This window comes from Anomaloglossus baeobatrachus, chromosome 6 (assembly GCF_048569485.1).
Source record: "Anomaloglossus baeobatrachus isolate aAnoBae1 chromosome 6, aAnoBae1.hap1, whole genome shotgun sequence".
NCBI classification, from domain to species: Eukaryota; Metazoa; Chordata; class Amphibia; order Anura; family Aromobatidae; genus Anomaloglossus; species Anomaloglossus baeobatrachus.
In genome coordinates, this window is record NC_134358.1 from 524,441,764 (window position 1) to 524,458,830 (window position 17,067).

At 50.4% G+C, this 17,067-nt stretch overlaps 1 protein-coding gene across 2 annotated transcripts in view; it reads right to left on the reverse strand.

Annotated features, from left to right (window-relative positions):
• Positions 1–5,225: 5,225 nt before the first annotated feature.
• The window catches only part of WAC (WW domain containing adaptor with coiled-coil), a 171,014-nt gene continuing 159,172 nt past the window's right edge, over positions 5,226–17,067 (reverse strand). For both annotated transcript variants that reach the window (XM_075315521.1, XM_075315520.1), the window contains 4 exons: positions 16,375–16,496; positions 15,477–15,666; positions 8,618–8,745; positions 5,226–6,424 (listed from right to left, as the gene is read on the reverse strand). In XM_075315521.1, coding sequence (XP_075171636.1) covers positions 6,355–6,424; positions 8,618–8,745; positions 15,477–15,666; positions 16,375–16,496 — 510 coding nt within the window. In that variant the 3' untranslated portion in view covers positions 5,226–6,354. The remainder of the gene's footprint in view (positions 6,425–8,617; positions 8,746–15,476; positions 15,667–16,374; positions 16,497–17,067) is intronic.

The window sequence follows — 17,067 nt, forward strand, 5'->3', positions numbered from 1 at the left end:
GGAAGGACAGGGGAGGGGGAAGAGAGGAAGAGGAAGGACAGGGGAGGGGGAAGAGAGGAAGAGAAAGGACAGGGGAGGGGGAAGAGAGGAAGAGGAAGGACAGGGGAGGGGGAAGAGAGGAAGAGGAAGGACAGGGGAGGGGGAAGAGAGGAAGAGGAAGGACAGGGGAAGAGAGGAAGAGAGGAAGAGGAAGGACAGGGGAAGAGAGGAAGAGAGGAAGAGGAAGGACAGGGGAGGGGGAAGAGAGGAAGAGGAAGGACAGGGGAGGGGGAAGAGAGGAAGAGGAAGGACAGGGGAGGGGGAAGAGAGGAAGAGGAAGGACAGGGGAGGGGGAAGAGAGGAAGAGGAAGGACAGGGGAGGGGGAAGAGAGGAAGAGGAAGGACAGGGGAGGGGGAAGAGAGGAAGAGGAAGGACAGGGGAGGGGGAAGAGAGGAAGAGGAAGGACAGGGGAGGGGGAAGAGAGGAAGAGGAAGGACAGGGGAGGGGGAAGAGAGGAAGAGGAAGGACAGGGGAGGGGGAAGAGAGGAAGAGGAAGGACAGGGGAGGGGGAAGAGAGGAAGAGGAAGGACAGGGGAGGGGGAAGAGAGGAAGAGGAAGGACAGGGGAGGGGGAAGAGAGGAAGAGGAAGGACAGGGGAGGGGGAAGAGAGGAAGAGGAAGGACAGGGGAGGGGGAAGAGAGGAAGAGGAAGGACAGGGGAGGGGGAAGAGAGGAAGAGGAAGGACAGGGGAGGGGGAAGAGAGGAAGAGGAAGGACAGGGGAGGGGGAAGAGAGGAAGAGGAAGGACAGGGGAGGGGGAAGAGAGGAAGAGGAAGGACAGGGGAGGGGGAAGAGAGGAAGAGGAAGGACAGGGGAGGGGGAAGAGAGGAAGAGGAAGGACAGGGGAGGGGGAAGAGAGGAAGAGGAAGGACAGGGGAGGGGGAAGAGAGGAAGAGGAAGGACAGGGGAGGGGGGGAGAGGAAGAGGAAGGACAGGGGAGGGGGAAGAGAGGAAGAGGAAGGACAGGGGAGGGGGAAGAGAGGAAGAGGAAGGACAGGGGAGGGGGAAGAGAGGAAGAGGAAGGACAGGGGAGGGGGGGGGGAGAGGAAGAGGAAGGACAGGGGAGGGGGGGGGGAGAGGAAGAGGAAGGACGGGGGAGGGGGGAGAGGAAGAGGAAGGACGGGGGAGGGGGGAGAGGAAGAGGAAGGACGGGGGAGGGGAAGAGGAAGGACGGGGGAGGGGGGAGAGGAAGGACGGGGGAGGGGGGAGAGGAAGGACGGGGGAGGGGGGAGAGGAAGGACGGGGGAGGGGGAGAGGAAGAGGAAGGACGGGGGAGGGGGAGAGGAAGAGGAAGGACGGGGGAGGGGGAGAGGAAGAGGAAGGACGGGGGAGGGGGGAGAGGAAGAGGAAGGACGGAGGAGGGGGGAGAGGAAGAGGAAGGACGGGGGAGGGGGGAGAGGAAGAGGAAGGACGGGGGAGGGGGGAGAGGAAGAGGAAGGACGGGGGAGGGGGGAGAGGAAGAGGAAGGACGGGGGAGGGGGAGAGGAAGAGGAAGGACGGGGGAGGGGGAGAGGAAGGACAGGGGAGGGGGAGAGGAAGAGGAAGGACGGGGGAAGGGGAGAGGAAGAGGAAGGACAGGGGAGGGGGAGAGGAAGAGGAAGGACAGGGGAGGAGGAGAGGAACAGGAAGAACAGGGGAGGGGGAGAGGAAGAGGGAGGACAGGGGAGGGGGAGAGGAAGAGGGAGGACAGGGGAGGGGGAGAGGAAGAGGGAGGACAGGGGAGGGGGAGAGGAAGAGGAAGGACAGGGGAGGGGGAGAGGAAGAGGAAGGACAGGGGAGGGGGAGAGGAAGAGGAAGGACAGGGGGGAAGGAAGGACGGGGGGGAGGGGGTGAGGAAGGACAGGGGGGGAGGGGGAGAGGAAGGACAGGGGGGGAAGGGGAGAGGAAGGACAGGGGGGGAGGGGGAGAGGAAGGACAGGGGGGGAAGGGGAGAGGAAGGACAGGGGGGGGAGGGGGAGAGGAAGGACGGGGGGGGAGGGGGAGAGACAGGACAGGGGAGGGGGAGAGACAGGACAGGGGAGGGGGAGAGACAGGACAGGGGAGGGGGAGAGACAGGACAGGGGAGGGGGAGAGACAGGACAGGGGAGGGGGAGAGACAGGACAGGGGAGGGGGAGAGACAGGACAGGGGAGGGGGAGAGACAGGACAGGGGAGGGGGAGAGACAGGACAGGGGGGGGAGAGACAGGACAGGGGGGGGGAGAGACAGGACAGGGGGGGGGAGAGACAGGACAGGGGGGGGGAGAGACAGGACAGGGGGGGGGAGAGACAGGACAGGGGGGGGGAGAGACAGGACAGGGGGGGGGGAGAGGAAGGACAGGGGAAGGGGAGAGGAAGAGGAAGGACAGGGGGGGGAGGGGGAGAGGAAGGACAGGGGTGGAGGGGGAGAGGAAGGACAGGGGTGGAGGGGGAGAGGAAGGACAGGGGTGGAGGGGGAGAGGAAGGACAGGGGGGGAGGGGGAGAGGAAGGACAGGGGGGGAGGGGGAGAGGAAGGACAGGGGGGGAGGGGGAGAGGAAGGACAGGGGAGGGGGAGAGACAGGACAGGGGAGGGGGAGAGACAGGACAGGGGAGGGGGAGAGACAGGACAGGGGAGGGGGAGAGACAGGACAGGGGAGGGGGAGAGACAGGACAGGGGAGGGGGAAGAGACAGGACAGGGGGGGAGAGGAAGGACAGGGGGGGAGGAAGGACAGGTAGCAGACGGGGTGGGGGAATAAATAGCTAAACCCAACTCACCTATTAGATATCCCGTTACATCTCATCAAAAACAGGGTATTTTCCAAACTTCACTTGCTTATATTTCAGAAAGTATACATCCGATCTCACAACTAAAGGTATGTATAGAATCAGCACGATAGCGCCAGTATAGCACTGGCTTTAGTTTATATAGGAAAATCCTGGTGGTTGGTCCTCTAACACACACGGCTCTAAAATGTTACAGGGCATACTCCCATCAGCTATATCTGCTTCCTGCAAATTTAGCCATAACTATGGATAATACAGTTTAAAAAAAAAAGATTAGGTTTTCACAGAAATAACGATGATAATATAGTAGGAATTTGTTTTTTTCTTCTGTTTATTTGTGATAGTTTAGGAAACAATTTACAAAGCTGAGATTCTCCATCATTGAAAAGTAACAGTGGTTTGTATCGATTACAGATATTGAGAGAAGTCTGCGGTGGAGAGAGCAGCAGTCAGCACCAAACACCATAATACATCACAAGCATCCAATAAACTGAAGAGCGTGACGTCAAGACAGGTAAACGATAACACAAGACAACTGCTGGGCGACAGGACGATATGAAAAAACAAAAAAAAAAAAAACATTGTCGATGGGATGGGCGCCTCATAGGAGCACCTCAAAAAGGAAAACGGATAAGGCTGGGAGTTCAGGACATTGACCCAATGTATATAACATACCAGCCTAATTAGGGATAGTTGTGGTCAAAATCCACTTGCAATATTGTCCGTCCCCCCCCCCCCACACACCGATGGAAAGTATTGCAATAAACATTCTTCATTTCAAAAAGGTGGGAACTTAATTTGAGCCAAATGATTCACAGGACCCCGACCTTGCAGACTCCTCCATAGCAGCAGAGCAGAGCACTTAGGGTATGTGCGCACACTGCATCTTTGTGTTGACCCCAAAGATGCAAGTTTTTGGGCCAGAAACCGCACCGGCTACAAAAACCGCATGCGTTGTTGCCGCGTTTTTGTCCAATGCATTGTTTTTTGTGCGTTTGTTTTTTGGAGTGAAATCTATTGCCTGAAGCGTTCAAAAATGGTAAAACAATAGTCATGCTTCATCTTTGTGGTCACCACAAAGATGCAGCCAAAAAGAGTTGCAATGTGCAGACAGAAAATCTGAAATCTCAGACTTTGCTGGGGAAGGAAATTGTGCAGTTTTGGTATAAAACTACACCCAAAAAAATGCGCCAAAATATGCACTATGCGCATAAGGCCTTACAAACTTCTTCCTTCTGGCTAGCATCCTCAGTGCTTCTTCTGATTAGTAGCACTAGCCCCGCTGCTTCTTGCGATTAGTAGCACTAGCCTCAATGCTTCTGATCAGTAGCACTAGCCCTGATGCTTCTTCCGATTAGTAGCACTAGCCCTGATGCTTCTTCTGATCAGTAGCACTAGCCCCAATGCTTCTTCTGATCAGTAGCACTAGCCCCAATGCTTCTTCTGATTAGTAGCACTAGCCCCGCTGCTTCTTCCAATTAATAGCACTAGCCCCGATGCTTCTACCAATTAACTGCACTAGCCCCGATGAGTTTTCAGATTAGTAGGACTTGCCCCGATGAGTTCTCTGATTAGTAGCACTTGCCTCGATGCTTCTTCTGATTAGTAGCACTAGCCCCGATGAGTCTTCCGATTAGTAGCACTTGCCCCAGTGCTTCTTCTGATTAATAGCACTTGCCCTGATGAGTCTTCCGATTAGTAGCACTAGCCCCGATGAGTCTTCGGATTAGTAGCACTTGCCCCAGTGCTTCTTCTGATTAATAGCACTTGCCCTGATGAGTCTTCCGATTAGTAGCACTAGCCCCGATGAGTCTTCTGATTATTAGCACTTGCCCCAGTGCTTCTTCTGATTAATAGCACTTGCCCTGATGAGTCTTCGGATTAGTAGCAGTTGCCCCGATGAGTCTTCTGATTAGTAGCACTAGCCCCGATGAGTCTTCTGATTAGTAGCAGTTGCCCCGATGAGTCTTCGGATTAGTAGCACTAGCCCCGATGAGTCTTCGGATTAGTAGGACTAGCCCCGATGCTTCTTCTGATTATTAGCACTTGCCCCGATAAGTCTTCGGATTAGTAGCAGTTGCCCCGATGAGTCTTCTGATTAGTAGCACTAGCCCCGATGAGTCTTCTGATTAGTAGCACTAGCCCCGATGAGTCTTCTGATTAGTAGCACTAGCCCCGATGAGTCTTCTGATTAGTAGCACTCTCTGCATCACGCCACAATGGAGATGTTTGAAGGAGGAAGGCTCTGACCGTCACGGACGTCAGATGTGGCTGCTGGATCAGGGTCCTGTGGATCGTTTAGATCAACTCTCTTACTAACCCTTTGCAAACCAAATTGCAGTCAGCTCCCAAATTTAACATCGAAAAAAACAAAAAACAAAACAAACCTCCCTTATCCCCAAATTTTCACATTACGATAATGAAATGAAAGCAAACCGGTAATCTCTTTAAACAGGTTTATTACAACAGATACAGTTCACATCTGACTAGCTTGTTTTCCTCTGTTCCCCCACACAAACATTTGAAGTCTTTTAATTTCCAATAAGGGGGGGGGAGGGGCAAAAGAAAAAGTAAAAAGAAAAAGAAAAAGAAAAGAAAAACAAATATACCAATAATATAATTTATTTTTTATGACTGAGCGAGTAATGTGCCTCTAAGCACACAACACATGTCCGGCTCGGCAGTTATCACAGGCTGCGTGTGGAGAGAACTTCAATAATTTATACAAGCGCGTGGGTTTGTCGATCAATCACTGCAATGTTAAGCTACTGTACACAGGAATGAAAATAATACATAGAAAGAAAGTGCCATAGCAACAGTGCTGTCAAGAAGAAAAACTTAAGATGCATGGAGAGAGAAAAAAAAAAAAAAAAAGTCTTCTAGTAATTGGGAGGAACACTTCCAGGAATATATTTTATTTCATTGTAGAAATAATAAAAATAATAATAATATTAATAATAATAATGCGATGAAGCACTGTCCTCAAACCGGGCCGGGGTGAGAGTCTGACATCTAGCACAAATGTTTATACACTGCCCGAACTGGTGGCGATTGCTTCAGACACAGATACATTTTGCTTGGTGCTGGTATCTAATTTCCGTGGAAAAAAAAAAGTTGAGGGGGGAGAGGGGAGAAGGCAAAATTTCTGAATGATAGTAAAAAAAATAAAAAAAAAATATAACGGCTAATTTTGCAGACAAGCTTACATGAAAAAAAAGGCTAGGGTTGTTTACCACCTCAGCATTGATTAGTTTTGGATGTCAAAGCTCTGATACACATGGGCATCCCATGGCTTCAATCTACAAAACATATTTACAACGTGAAGGATACATCTACAAGAAATCTACATTTCAAGGGGGGTTTATTTTTTGTTATTTTTTTGTTGTTTTTTTTTTTTACAAATCACGCTTGTATTTTTTTCTCCCCCCCTGAATTGATGCCCTCCTGTCCCGCTCCCCCTGAAGTGTCCACTGCCCGGCTCAACGGTCCAAAGTCTACTCGTTTGCAGCTCAAAAGTGTTGAGACCGGGCTCGTTCTGCTTTACAGTCCCAAGTCCACGTGCAAGACAACTCTTCACACCATGAAGGAATTCTGATTTTTAAGTTTTTCAAGTTCTTTAATTTGCTGTCTCAAAAACAGTATCCTGCGGGAGAGAGAAAAAAACAAGGGTCACTGAAAACTAAAACTGCCAAGATAATGGGTTCCAAGCATCAAATCGATTCACATTATCAATCCTTACTAGTTCCCTCTAGTCAAAAGATAATATGTTTTCCATACCTGTACGTCCTTGGTCGCCTCCCTCCAGTTTATCGCAGGCTCCAGGAGCGAGCCTGCGGTAATCCCCACACCTCTGTTGATCTGATCAGCAGACATGTGTGGCTAACAGGCAGAGGTGGATCGGAGATCCACACGCGCCAGTTAACTTTTTAGATCGCACTGTCAAATACTGACAATGAGATTTAAATGGCCGTGGCGGGGATCATGCCGTCCCTCGCTGCCATATGCGGTCCCGTGACGCGATCACGGGGCACCTTGGTGTTGACCTGGTAGAGCAGGGTCAGCTAATAACCCCTGACACTACCACGACTCACTTCCTGTAAGAGCCAGCAAGACAATACAATCACTGATCTCTGGGAGACCAGCCAGAGAAAACACTTCCGGCAGCCACCAAAGGCGCTCAACACAGTGAAATCCTAGGTACATTGCCCCCTGGGAAGTATGTAAACTTAAAAAGGTCCGTGGAGCCTCTGAGGAGTCTCAACACAGAAAATAGCCAGATATACTCCTTGGCTAGGTCCTTCCCGGAGGGAAATCTATTTTCTGTGTCGAGACTCCTAACAGAGGCTCCACGGACCTTTTTTGATTTCCTGTAACAGCCAACAGAGCACAGACACTCACAGGAGATGAGCATTTCTGCTGATCAGACCAATGCTGCTCTGATTAGCAGAAATTCACAAGTTCTGCGCAAGCGTTGTCCAGATGACCCGACGTCACCTCTTTCCCATCTTGCCCTGTAAATGAGCAGGAAATAGATGGGAGGAGCGGAGCAGGACACCACCGGTTACGAGAGGTGACGTCGAGTCATCTGGCCAGCGTTTGCGCAGAATGCTGGAGGCAGAGAGGAAAGGGCGGGCACTTGCTGATGACAATCACAGCGCCGCCCATAATCTCGTGCCTGCGCAACACGTCACCAGCGGTCACACTGTGCACACAGTGCACAGTCCCGGTACAGTCGCACGGCGCATGCGCGGGACCACGGGCGCACTGGGCGGCGTCTTGAGGTATGAAATGGAGCGTTGGGGGACGGTGTAAATCGGCAGGAGGGACAGTAACGGACACCAGAAAGCCCGCCCCCATGGATAATTTAGAAGATTTGCATACCAAAAGGTACAACTTTACAAAGTATTTAATTTGGTCTAATAGGGAGCACAAAAACTTTAGGAACCTGCTAGAATGCAGCCCACGAGCTGCAGAGGGGGAAACTTTTATGTTTAGAGCAAAATTTCTACTGACATTTTCCCTTTAAAGTGATACTTGCATCCGGGGTTGTTAACCTATTAAATACAGTTATCAATCTGCGGTGTTTATTGTGCACCAGTAGGGAGGTGCGCTGCTGTAACTCATCGGCGGTTGCGGGATATGCCCGTGTGCTACCATGATAGCCAGGGGTCTACTGAAGACCCCAGTGTCTGACCTGACGGTAGTCCTGTGAAAACCAGCATATGGCCGGTGTTCATAAGCCCAATTTAAATTAAATATTTTAAAGGAGTGGATAATCCATTCACTCACAGGCGATGTATTGTATTTCATCCCCTTCATCCAAGAGCCATAACTTTTACTTTTCCGCCAATTTCGCCATACGAGGGCTTGTGTTTTGTAGGACGAGTTGTACTTTTGAATTAATCTTTGCCATATAGTGTACTGGATAAGAGGGGGGGAATTCCATGTGTGGTGAAATTGCAAACAAAAAAAAAAGGGGGCAATTTCACAAGGGGCTTTTTTTTTTTCTGGTTACCATGTTCAGTATATGGTAAAACTGATCTAGAAGAATGATTCTCCAGGTCAGTACGAATTCGTAGATACCAAACATGTATAGTTTTAATTATATTTAAGTAGTAGTGGTAAAATAATAACAATAATAATAATAATAATAATAATAATAATATTACTACTACACAGGCCTACACAGTAGGGCTGCTCCTAATGCGATTGGTGTATTCTTCAGTAATTAGGGTCTAAAGCTGGACAAAATTTATGCCATCATTGGCAGGAAAAGAATAAAAGTTACGTAACTAGGAGCAAAACGTACTACCTATACCAAAAACCCCATACTAACCTTTGCTCACGCAAAGTCGCTTGAATTTCACATACTCGAACTAAAGACCTTAAATTTTTCAACTCTGTACAAATTTCTGACATGTGAATGCTCCCCATATTGTGAGCTTCTTCACGCAACCTTGAGGCCTAGAAAAAAATAAATATAGAATAGGAAAAAAGTTAGAATATTTGTGACCCATTAGTTGTAAAGGGTAAAAATATTTTACAGCATTGAACAGAGTAGAACGCTAACCACTGAGCGGCGTATTTATTAGTGAAGACCGCGGAGAAGTCCCTGCCTGTTAATAGCTTCACTGATGATGGGGGCAAAATATAATAATTGAGACATTGGAGGGGCAACAGACATCACGTGACCAAATTTCGCTCTGTGCCACTGCTACATTGTGATGCTATGGAAGCAAATGGGATTGTATTTATTCACAAAAAAAAACAGTTTGATTTTTCACAAAGTTGCTTGTTATTATTCTAATGTGACCCCATCCCCTACTATAGTGCTGCAATGCTACAGCAGCATAGGGTGAAATTTGGTTGTGAGATGACTATCCCCAGCCCTTAAGATGTGGCCCTGTTTCAGACTAAACTCTCAGTGGCATAATAAAATATAAAATAATTTAAAAATAATTAAATAAAATATAATATAAAAAAAAAATAGAACATTAAATATAAAAATAAAAAAATAATTAAAATATAAAATACAATAAAATATAGAAAATAAAATATAAAATAAATAAATAATCTAGAAATAAAATAAAACTATAATAACAATATAAAATAAACATTAATATAAATTAAAATAAAATATAAAAATAAAATAAAAAAATTATATAAAATAAAAAAAATATAAAAAAAAAAAAAAAAAAAAAAAAAAAAAGAGAATTTTGTTTACTTACCGTAAATTCTCTTTTTCTTATAGTTCCGTATTGGGAGACCCAGACAATGGGTGTTTAGCTTCTGCCTCCGGAGGACACACAAAGTACTACACTTAAAAGTGTAGCTCCTCCCTCTGAGCTTATACACCCCATGGAGAACCAGATCTAGCCAGTTTAGTGCAAAAGCTGAAGGAGAATAGCCACCCACAAGTAAAACAGAGCAAGAACCGGAACAACCGGAGACTCTGTCCACAACAACAGCCGGTGATAACACGCGGAACAAGAAATTGCCAACAGGCAACAGGGAGGGAGCTGGGTCTCCCAATACGGAACTATAAGAAAAAGAATTTACGGTAAGTAAACAAAATTCTCTTTTTCTTTATCGTTCCTATGGGAGACCCAGACAATGGGACGTCTCAAAGCAGCCCATGGGTGGGAATAAACAGAAAAACTAAGAAGTAGGCGGAGCCTAACTTCACAAATGGGCGACAGCCGCCTGAAGGATGCGTCTTCCCAAGCTCGCATCTGCCGAAGCATGAGCATGCACTTGGTAGTGCTTTGAAAAGGTATGCAGGCTAGTCCAAGTGGCAGCCTGACAGACTTGTTGAGCCGTAGCCTGGTGCCTGAAAGCCCAAGAGGCACCGACAGCTCTGGTCGAGTGTGCCTTGATCCCCGGCGGGGGAGGCACCTGAGAACACTGGTAGGCATCCGAAATGGTCGACCTAATCTAACGGGCTAAGGTCGGCTTAGAAGCCGAGAGGCCCTTACGCCGACCTGTGGTTAGCACAAAAAGAGAGGTGCACCGCCTAAGAGCAGCGGTACGAGACACATAGATCCGGAGAGCACGCACCAGATCCAGAGTATGCAACGCTTTTTCAAAGCGATGAACAGGAGCCGGACAAAAGGAAGGTAGGGTAATGTCCTGGTTAAGGTGGAAAGGAGAGACCACCTTAGGAAGAAAGTCCGGAGTCGGACGGAGAACCACCTTATCTTGATGAAAAACCAAAAAAGGTGACTCCAAAGAGAACGCAGCCAAATCGGAGACTCTCCTGAGGGAAGTTATGGCCACTAGAAAGACCACTTTCTGTGAAAGACGAAACAAAGAAACCTCCCTAAGAGGCTCAAAGGGGGGTTTCTGCAAAACCGTGAGAACCAAATTGAGGTCCCAGGGGTCCAAGGGCCGCCGGTAAGGCGGAATGATGTGAGACGCGCCCTGCATGAAGGTGCGGACCTGAGCCAGCCGGGCGATACGCCGCTGGAACAGCACTGACAGAGCCGAGACTTGTCCCTTGAGAGAGTTGAGGGACAGTCCCAGCTGCAGACCGGACTGTAGAAAGGACAGAAGGGTCGGCAAGGAAAAAGGCCAAGGAGGATGGCCGGAAGAGCGACACCAGGACAGGAAAATTTTCCAAGTCCTGTGATAGATCTTGGCGGAGGAAGACTTACGGGCCCGAGTCATAGTGGAGATGACTTCAGGAGGGATACCAGAAGCCGTCAAAGATCCAGGACTCAAGAGCCACGCCGTCAATCTGAGCGCCGCAGAATTCTGGCGGAAAAACGGACCTTGTGAGAGAAGGTCTGGACGGTCCGGAAGATGCCACGGCACCTCTACGGACAGATGGAGCAGGTCTGGGTACCAAGCTCGCCTGGGCCAGTCCGGAGCAATGAGGATGACTCGACAGTCCTCCATTCTGATCTTGCGCAGGACTCTGGGCAAGAGAGCTAGAGGGGGAAACACATAGGACAGACGAAACTGGGACCAGTCTTGAACCAGAGCGTCCGCGGCGAATGCCTGAGGATCGTGGGAGCGAGCCACGTAAACGGGAACTTTGTTGTTGTGACGGGATGCCATTAGGTCCACGTCCGGAGTGCCCCATTTGCGGCAGATTGACTGAAAAACTGCCGGGTGCAGGGACCACTCGCCACTGTCCACGGTTTGACGGCTGAGATAATCTGCCTCCCAGTTTTCCAAGCCTGGAATGTGGACTGCGGATATGGTGGACTTGAAGTCCTTCGCCCATTGAAGGATGCGTTGTACCTCCAACATTGCCAGGCGGCTGCGTGTCCCGCCTTGGTGATTGATGTAGGCAACCGCTGTCGCGTTGTCTGACTGGACTCAGATGTGCTTGCCCGCCAACAGGTGGTGAAAAGCTAGGAGAGCCAGAAGCACGGCTCTGGTTTCCAGCACATTGATCGAAAGGGCTGACTCGGACGGAGTCCAAGTGCCCTGCGCTCGGTGGTGGAGACATACCGCTCCCCAACCGGATAGACTGGCATCCGTGGTGAGGATCACCCAGGACGGGGCCAGAAAGGAGCGCCCCTGAGACAGAGAAAGGGGCCGAAGCCACCACTGAAGAGAGCTCCTGGTCTGTGGTGACAGAGCCACCAACCTGTGCAAGGAGGAAGGCCGCTTGTCCCAACAGCGGAGAATGTCCAGCTGCAGGGGACGCAGATGGAACTGGGCAAAGGGAACAGCCTCCATTGACGCCACCATCTGACCCAGCACCTGCATCAGGCGCCTGAGGGAATAACGGCGGGGCCTCAGCAGAGAGCGCATCGCCAGTTGGAGGGACTGCTGTTTGACTAAGGGCAGCTTCACAAGTGCCGACAGAGTCTCGAACTGCATCCCTAGGTACGTGAGACTCTGGGTCGGAGTCAGAGTGGATTTGGGAAGATTGACAAGCCATTCGAATTGGGCTAGAGTGGCGAGAGTGAGCGAGACACTCCGCTGACACTCCGCGCTGGAAGAAGCCTTGACTAGAAGGTCGTCCAGGTAAGGAATCACTGCCAACCCCCTGGAGGTGCAGAACCGCAATCACTGCTGCCATGACCTTGGTGAATACCCGAGGGGCAGTGGCTAACCCGAAGGGGAGAGCCACGAATTGGAAATGTTCCTCTCAGATTGCAAAACGTAGCCAACGCTGGTGTGAAACTGCAATTGGCACATGCAGATAGGCATCTCTGATGTCGATGGATGCCAGGAAATCCCCTTGGGTCATTGAGGCAATGACTGATCGCAGAGACTCCATGCGAAAATACCGCACCTGAACATGCTTGTTGAGAAGCTTGAGATCCAGGATGGGCCGGAAGGAACCGTCCTTTTTGGGGACTAGGAAGAGATTTGAGTAGAAACCTCTGAACCGTTCCCAGGCGGGAACCGGTACAATTACTCTGTTGGCCTGCAAGGATGCCACGGCCTGAGAGAAGGCGGCGGCCTTGGAGCAGGGGGGAGTTGACAGAAAAAATCTGTTTGGCGGGCTGGAAGAGAATTCTATCCTGTAGCCGTGGGAGATGATATCCCGCACCCACTGATCGGAGACGTGTTGAAACCACACGTCGCCAAAGTGGGAGAGCCTGCCACCGACCAAGGACGTTGCTGGAGCGGGCAGATAGTCACGAGGACGCTGCCTTGGCGGCAGCACCTCCTATGGTCTTTTGTGGACGCGCTTTTGGGCGCCAGTTGGATTTCTGGTCCTTGGCTGAGTTAGTGGACGAGGCCGAGGGCTTAGAGGACGACCAGTTGGAGGAACGAAAGGAACGAAACCTCGACTAATTCCTGCCCTGGACAGGTTTCCTGGTTTTGGTTTGTGGCATGGAAGTACTCTTCCCGCCAGTAGCTTCCTTAATAATTTCATCCAGCTGTTCACCGAACAGCCGGGACCCAGCAAAAGGGAGTCCAGCAAGGTACTTCTTTGAAGAGGCATCTGCCTTCCACTCTCGAAGCCACAAGATCCTGCGGATAGCGAGGGAATTAGCCGAAGCCACCGCAGTGCGGTGAGAAGCCTCCAGCATGGCAGACATGGCATAGGATGAAAAAGCTGAAGCTTGGGAAGTTAAGGTAACCATTTCGGGCATAGATTCCCTGGCGAGGGAATGCATCCCCTCTAGAGAAGCAGAGATGGCTTTGAGAGCCCACAATGCTGCAAAAGTCGGGGAGAACGAGGCCCCTGCCGCTTCATATACAGATTTGGCCAGAAGGTCAATCTGGCGGTCAGTGGAATCCTTAAGAGAGGTGCCATCAGCCACCGATACAACGGTCCGGTCTAGACACCGGGGGGTCTACCTTTGGGGAATGAGCCCACTGCTTGACCACCTCAGGTGGGAAGGGAAAACGGTCATCAGAACCACGCTTTGGGAAGCATTTGTCAGGACAGGCCCTGGGCTTGGTCACAGCGGCCTGAAAACTGGAGTGGTTAAAGAACACACTCCTTGTCCTCTTAGGCAAGGTAAACTGGTGCTTTTCTGCCAGAGAGGGTTGTTCCTCTGATACTGGCGGATTGAGATCCAGTACAGAATTAATGGACGCAATCAAATCACTAACATCTGAGTCACTTTCGGACAGATCAATGGGGTACATGGAGTTAACCTCCGAGCCCCCCGTAAAGGCGGCATCCTCGTCCTGCGAGTCAGCTCCTGAATCAGAGCCGCGGGACGAGGAAGGAGAGGGAACCCTGTGTCTCTTCTTAGAAGGACGGGGTCTGGGACCAGATGATGAATCCTCGGTGAGCTCCGGTCCTGAGAGACCCCTAGCAGCAGAGGCACCCTGTGAAGGGGGCTGATGCATATTCAGCAAAGTCCTGGACAGAAGTCCCATGGAGTCGGCAAAAGACTGGGAGATAGACCTAGAAAAGGATTCTACCCAAGCCGGGGGTTCAGCCACAGGAGCAGGAGCAGCCTGAGAGACCACTGGGGGTGAGACTCCAGGCGGAGGCACCGTCAGGTTAGAGCAGGCGTCACAATGTGGATAGGTGTTCAGGCAGCAGGAGCTTACATGCAGTGCATACTGAATACAGCTTTGGAGCCTTGCTCCTCGTGTGAGACATGCTGCTGGAGTGGAGGCTCTGCCAGAGAATGACCCCCAGAGAGTATATACAGAGGTCCACAACCAGAGGTTGTGGCTTACCAGACCGCTGAAGCGGTGTTGTGTGCCCTCCAGATCCCGAAGCCCGGACCCCCAAGCACAGCACCTCAGCAGGGATGCTGCAGACCAGCGCTGCAATGACTGATCGCAGGGGGAACGCTGAGAAAATGGCCGCCGGGGCGAAGAGAGGGGGCGGGACTTGCTTGAGAGCGGGATCTGGAGGGCCATAGAGACCTACAGGGGAGGGGACATACACTGCAGTGAGGAGTGACCCTCCCCTGTGCAGAAAGGCCGCCGGACGGAGCCGAGCCTGTCCCTCTGCATGAGTGACATGCGAGGGCAGAGAAACCGAAACTAGGCCTCCGGCGAAGCCGGGGCCTAAATTTGAGCGGTGCGGCCGGCGCGCAGGCACCATCGGCGCGGTTCTCAGGCGACAGCCAGAGAACCCGCCGGAAATGTCATAAAACACAATCAGCACACTCTCCCACAACAATAAAGTACAGGGACCCCCAATATATAAACGCCTCAGGTACTTAGCTTGCTGAGATGCAGGGTTCCAAGTCCCTGGGGATGAGTGCTCCGGTCCAGCAGGATCCTGAAGGGCTGCGGATGGAGACCGGTCTCCTGCCAAGCATGGAGAACCGTGCTGGCTCCCACTTCAAGCCAGAGCCCAGGAGGGATGGTGAAGAAGCGCGGCATGTAAGGCTCCAGCCTTGAAATCAACCTTAACAACACCGCCGACACAGTGAGGTGAGAAGGGACATGCCGGGGGTCCAGACTTGGACCCGCTTTTCTTCAAACTCTTTCCAAAAATCAGATGAGAATGCATGTGTGGATGTATGCCTCCTGAACACAAAGCAATGAACTGGCTAGATCTGGTTCTCCAGGGGGTGTTTAAGCTCAGAGGGAGGAGCTACACTTTTAAGTGTAGTACTTTGTGTGTCCTCCGGAGGCAGAAGCTAAACACCCAATGTCTGGGTCTCCCATAGGAACGATAAAGAAAATAATAATACAGCATTATTACCCACCGAGCAATCACTGGGCTTGGCTGCCAAAACATTTGCGTGCACTCAGATTTAGGCTTGCACATGCCAGTGCTAGGCCCTCCACATACTGACTGAGGTTACCTGTTTCTCGGCATGATCCGCAGGCCAGCCTTGAACATGCTTTATAAGGTTCTCATTGAAGTAGGCAGCTAGCGTTGGTGTCAGTGAACAGGAGGACGATCGTGCGGACACGCTCTGTGATACAGATGACGTGCTGGATGCACAAGTGCTGGAGGTGTGGTTTGGACTGGGAGACGGGCTTCTCTGACTACTGCAGCGAGATGGAAAAAAGCAGATTATTGATTCATCTACAACTTGTAGAACTATAAAGCAGTTTCCTGACCACTAAAATAAATTGTGGGGAAATTTCTATTATATATACACATATTTTACACACAGAAACATTTCATTCAACTGACAAATGGTAATATTATGAGAGAGGGTCCTAACCGAGAACCTGCCTCAAGAAGATAAAACGTCTGTAAGCTGCAGGAGACTCCTCCACCAGTGCCATGAAATACTTTGCCCACTGGTGACATCTGGCCACCAGGGCAGCTTTATTCTGAGGATTGTCTTAAGGCCAGTTTAATACATCCATGTTTTGGGGTCCGCAGTACAGGCCACAATATATGTACTGGCCATGGGACTACTGACCCAAACTAGGAAGCCTCATATGCGCTTATGAAACTCCTGTTCAGATCAGGAGAGCCGCAGTGACTCTGTGCAGTCTGTATTGTGCAGAACACGGATTTGTGACGGTGGGCTTTATTCACATTGGACTGTACCATACGGCTTCGCCTATCACCGGTCTTACTCCCACATTCAGCAGCGGATCGGGGGGAGCGAGAGGCTACACACCACCTCTGATACAATCACAACATTGACGAGATGTGTCACAAAGAACATAGAGCAACTCCAGGACCCCTTCCTATGACAAGCTATCCCCAACATAACCCCCGTACAGCTGCGGGAAACTTACCTTTGCCGTTGAAGATTTCGGGGGGAAGTGGGTTCATGTCCTTGGGGTTTGTCAGCAGTCACAGTCTGCTGAGGTACAGTCTGTGTAGATGGTCCTTGCTTAGCACCAACTGTGGTATTGGCCTACAAAAGGCATGGACAAGATGAATTTACTCTCACTGGTCAGTAAGTATAAAAAAAAAAAAAAAAGCATCGTCTGAACAAAGCCATACTTTATGAAGTCCACCATGGGCTGGAGGAGCTAATTATTCTACCAGTTTGCCCCTCACTCCCACAAAAGATCAAAGCGTATTGTAAAGCAGGCTGCTTTTTGGGGTGCATTCAATATTTTTCTTTGTCCCTCAAAAAGGAGCCATTGTTAATACCTGATTATCTCCAATCCATTTCTAAAAACTGAAGGAATTATCTGGACTTGTCCCATTGTCCTATAGCAATTGATTAGTTAAAACAAATAAAAATTAATGTAAAACAGTTACAGGGACTATCCGCACAGACTGTTCACACCAAACACAGGCGCTCGGTGCATCATGTGAGTGTGTGGACTAATACTTAGGTTTCACATAAGGCATCATGGAGGGGCCAAACATTTCAGTGCACCTTCCCGCCTGCTGGCTTTCCCTCTATCTCCACCCTCCCCTCTGTGATTGACAGCTCTGGCTTCATAGGGCCAGAGAAAAAAGGCGATGCATTTAAA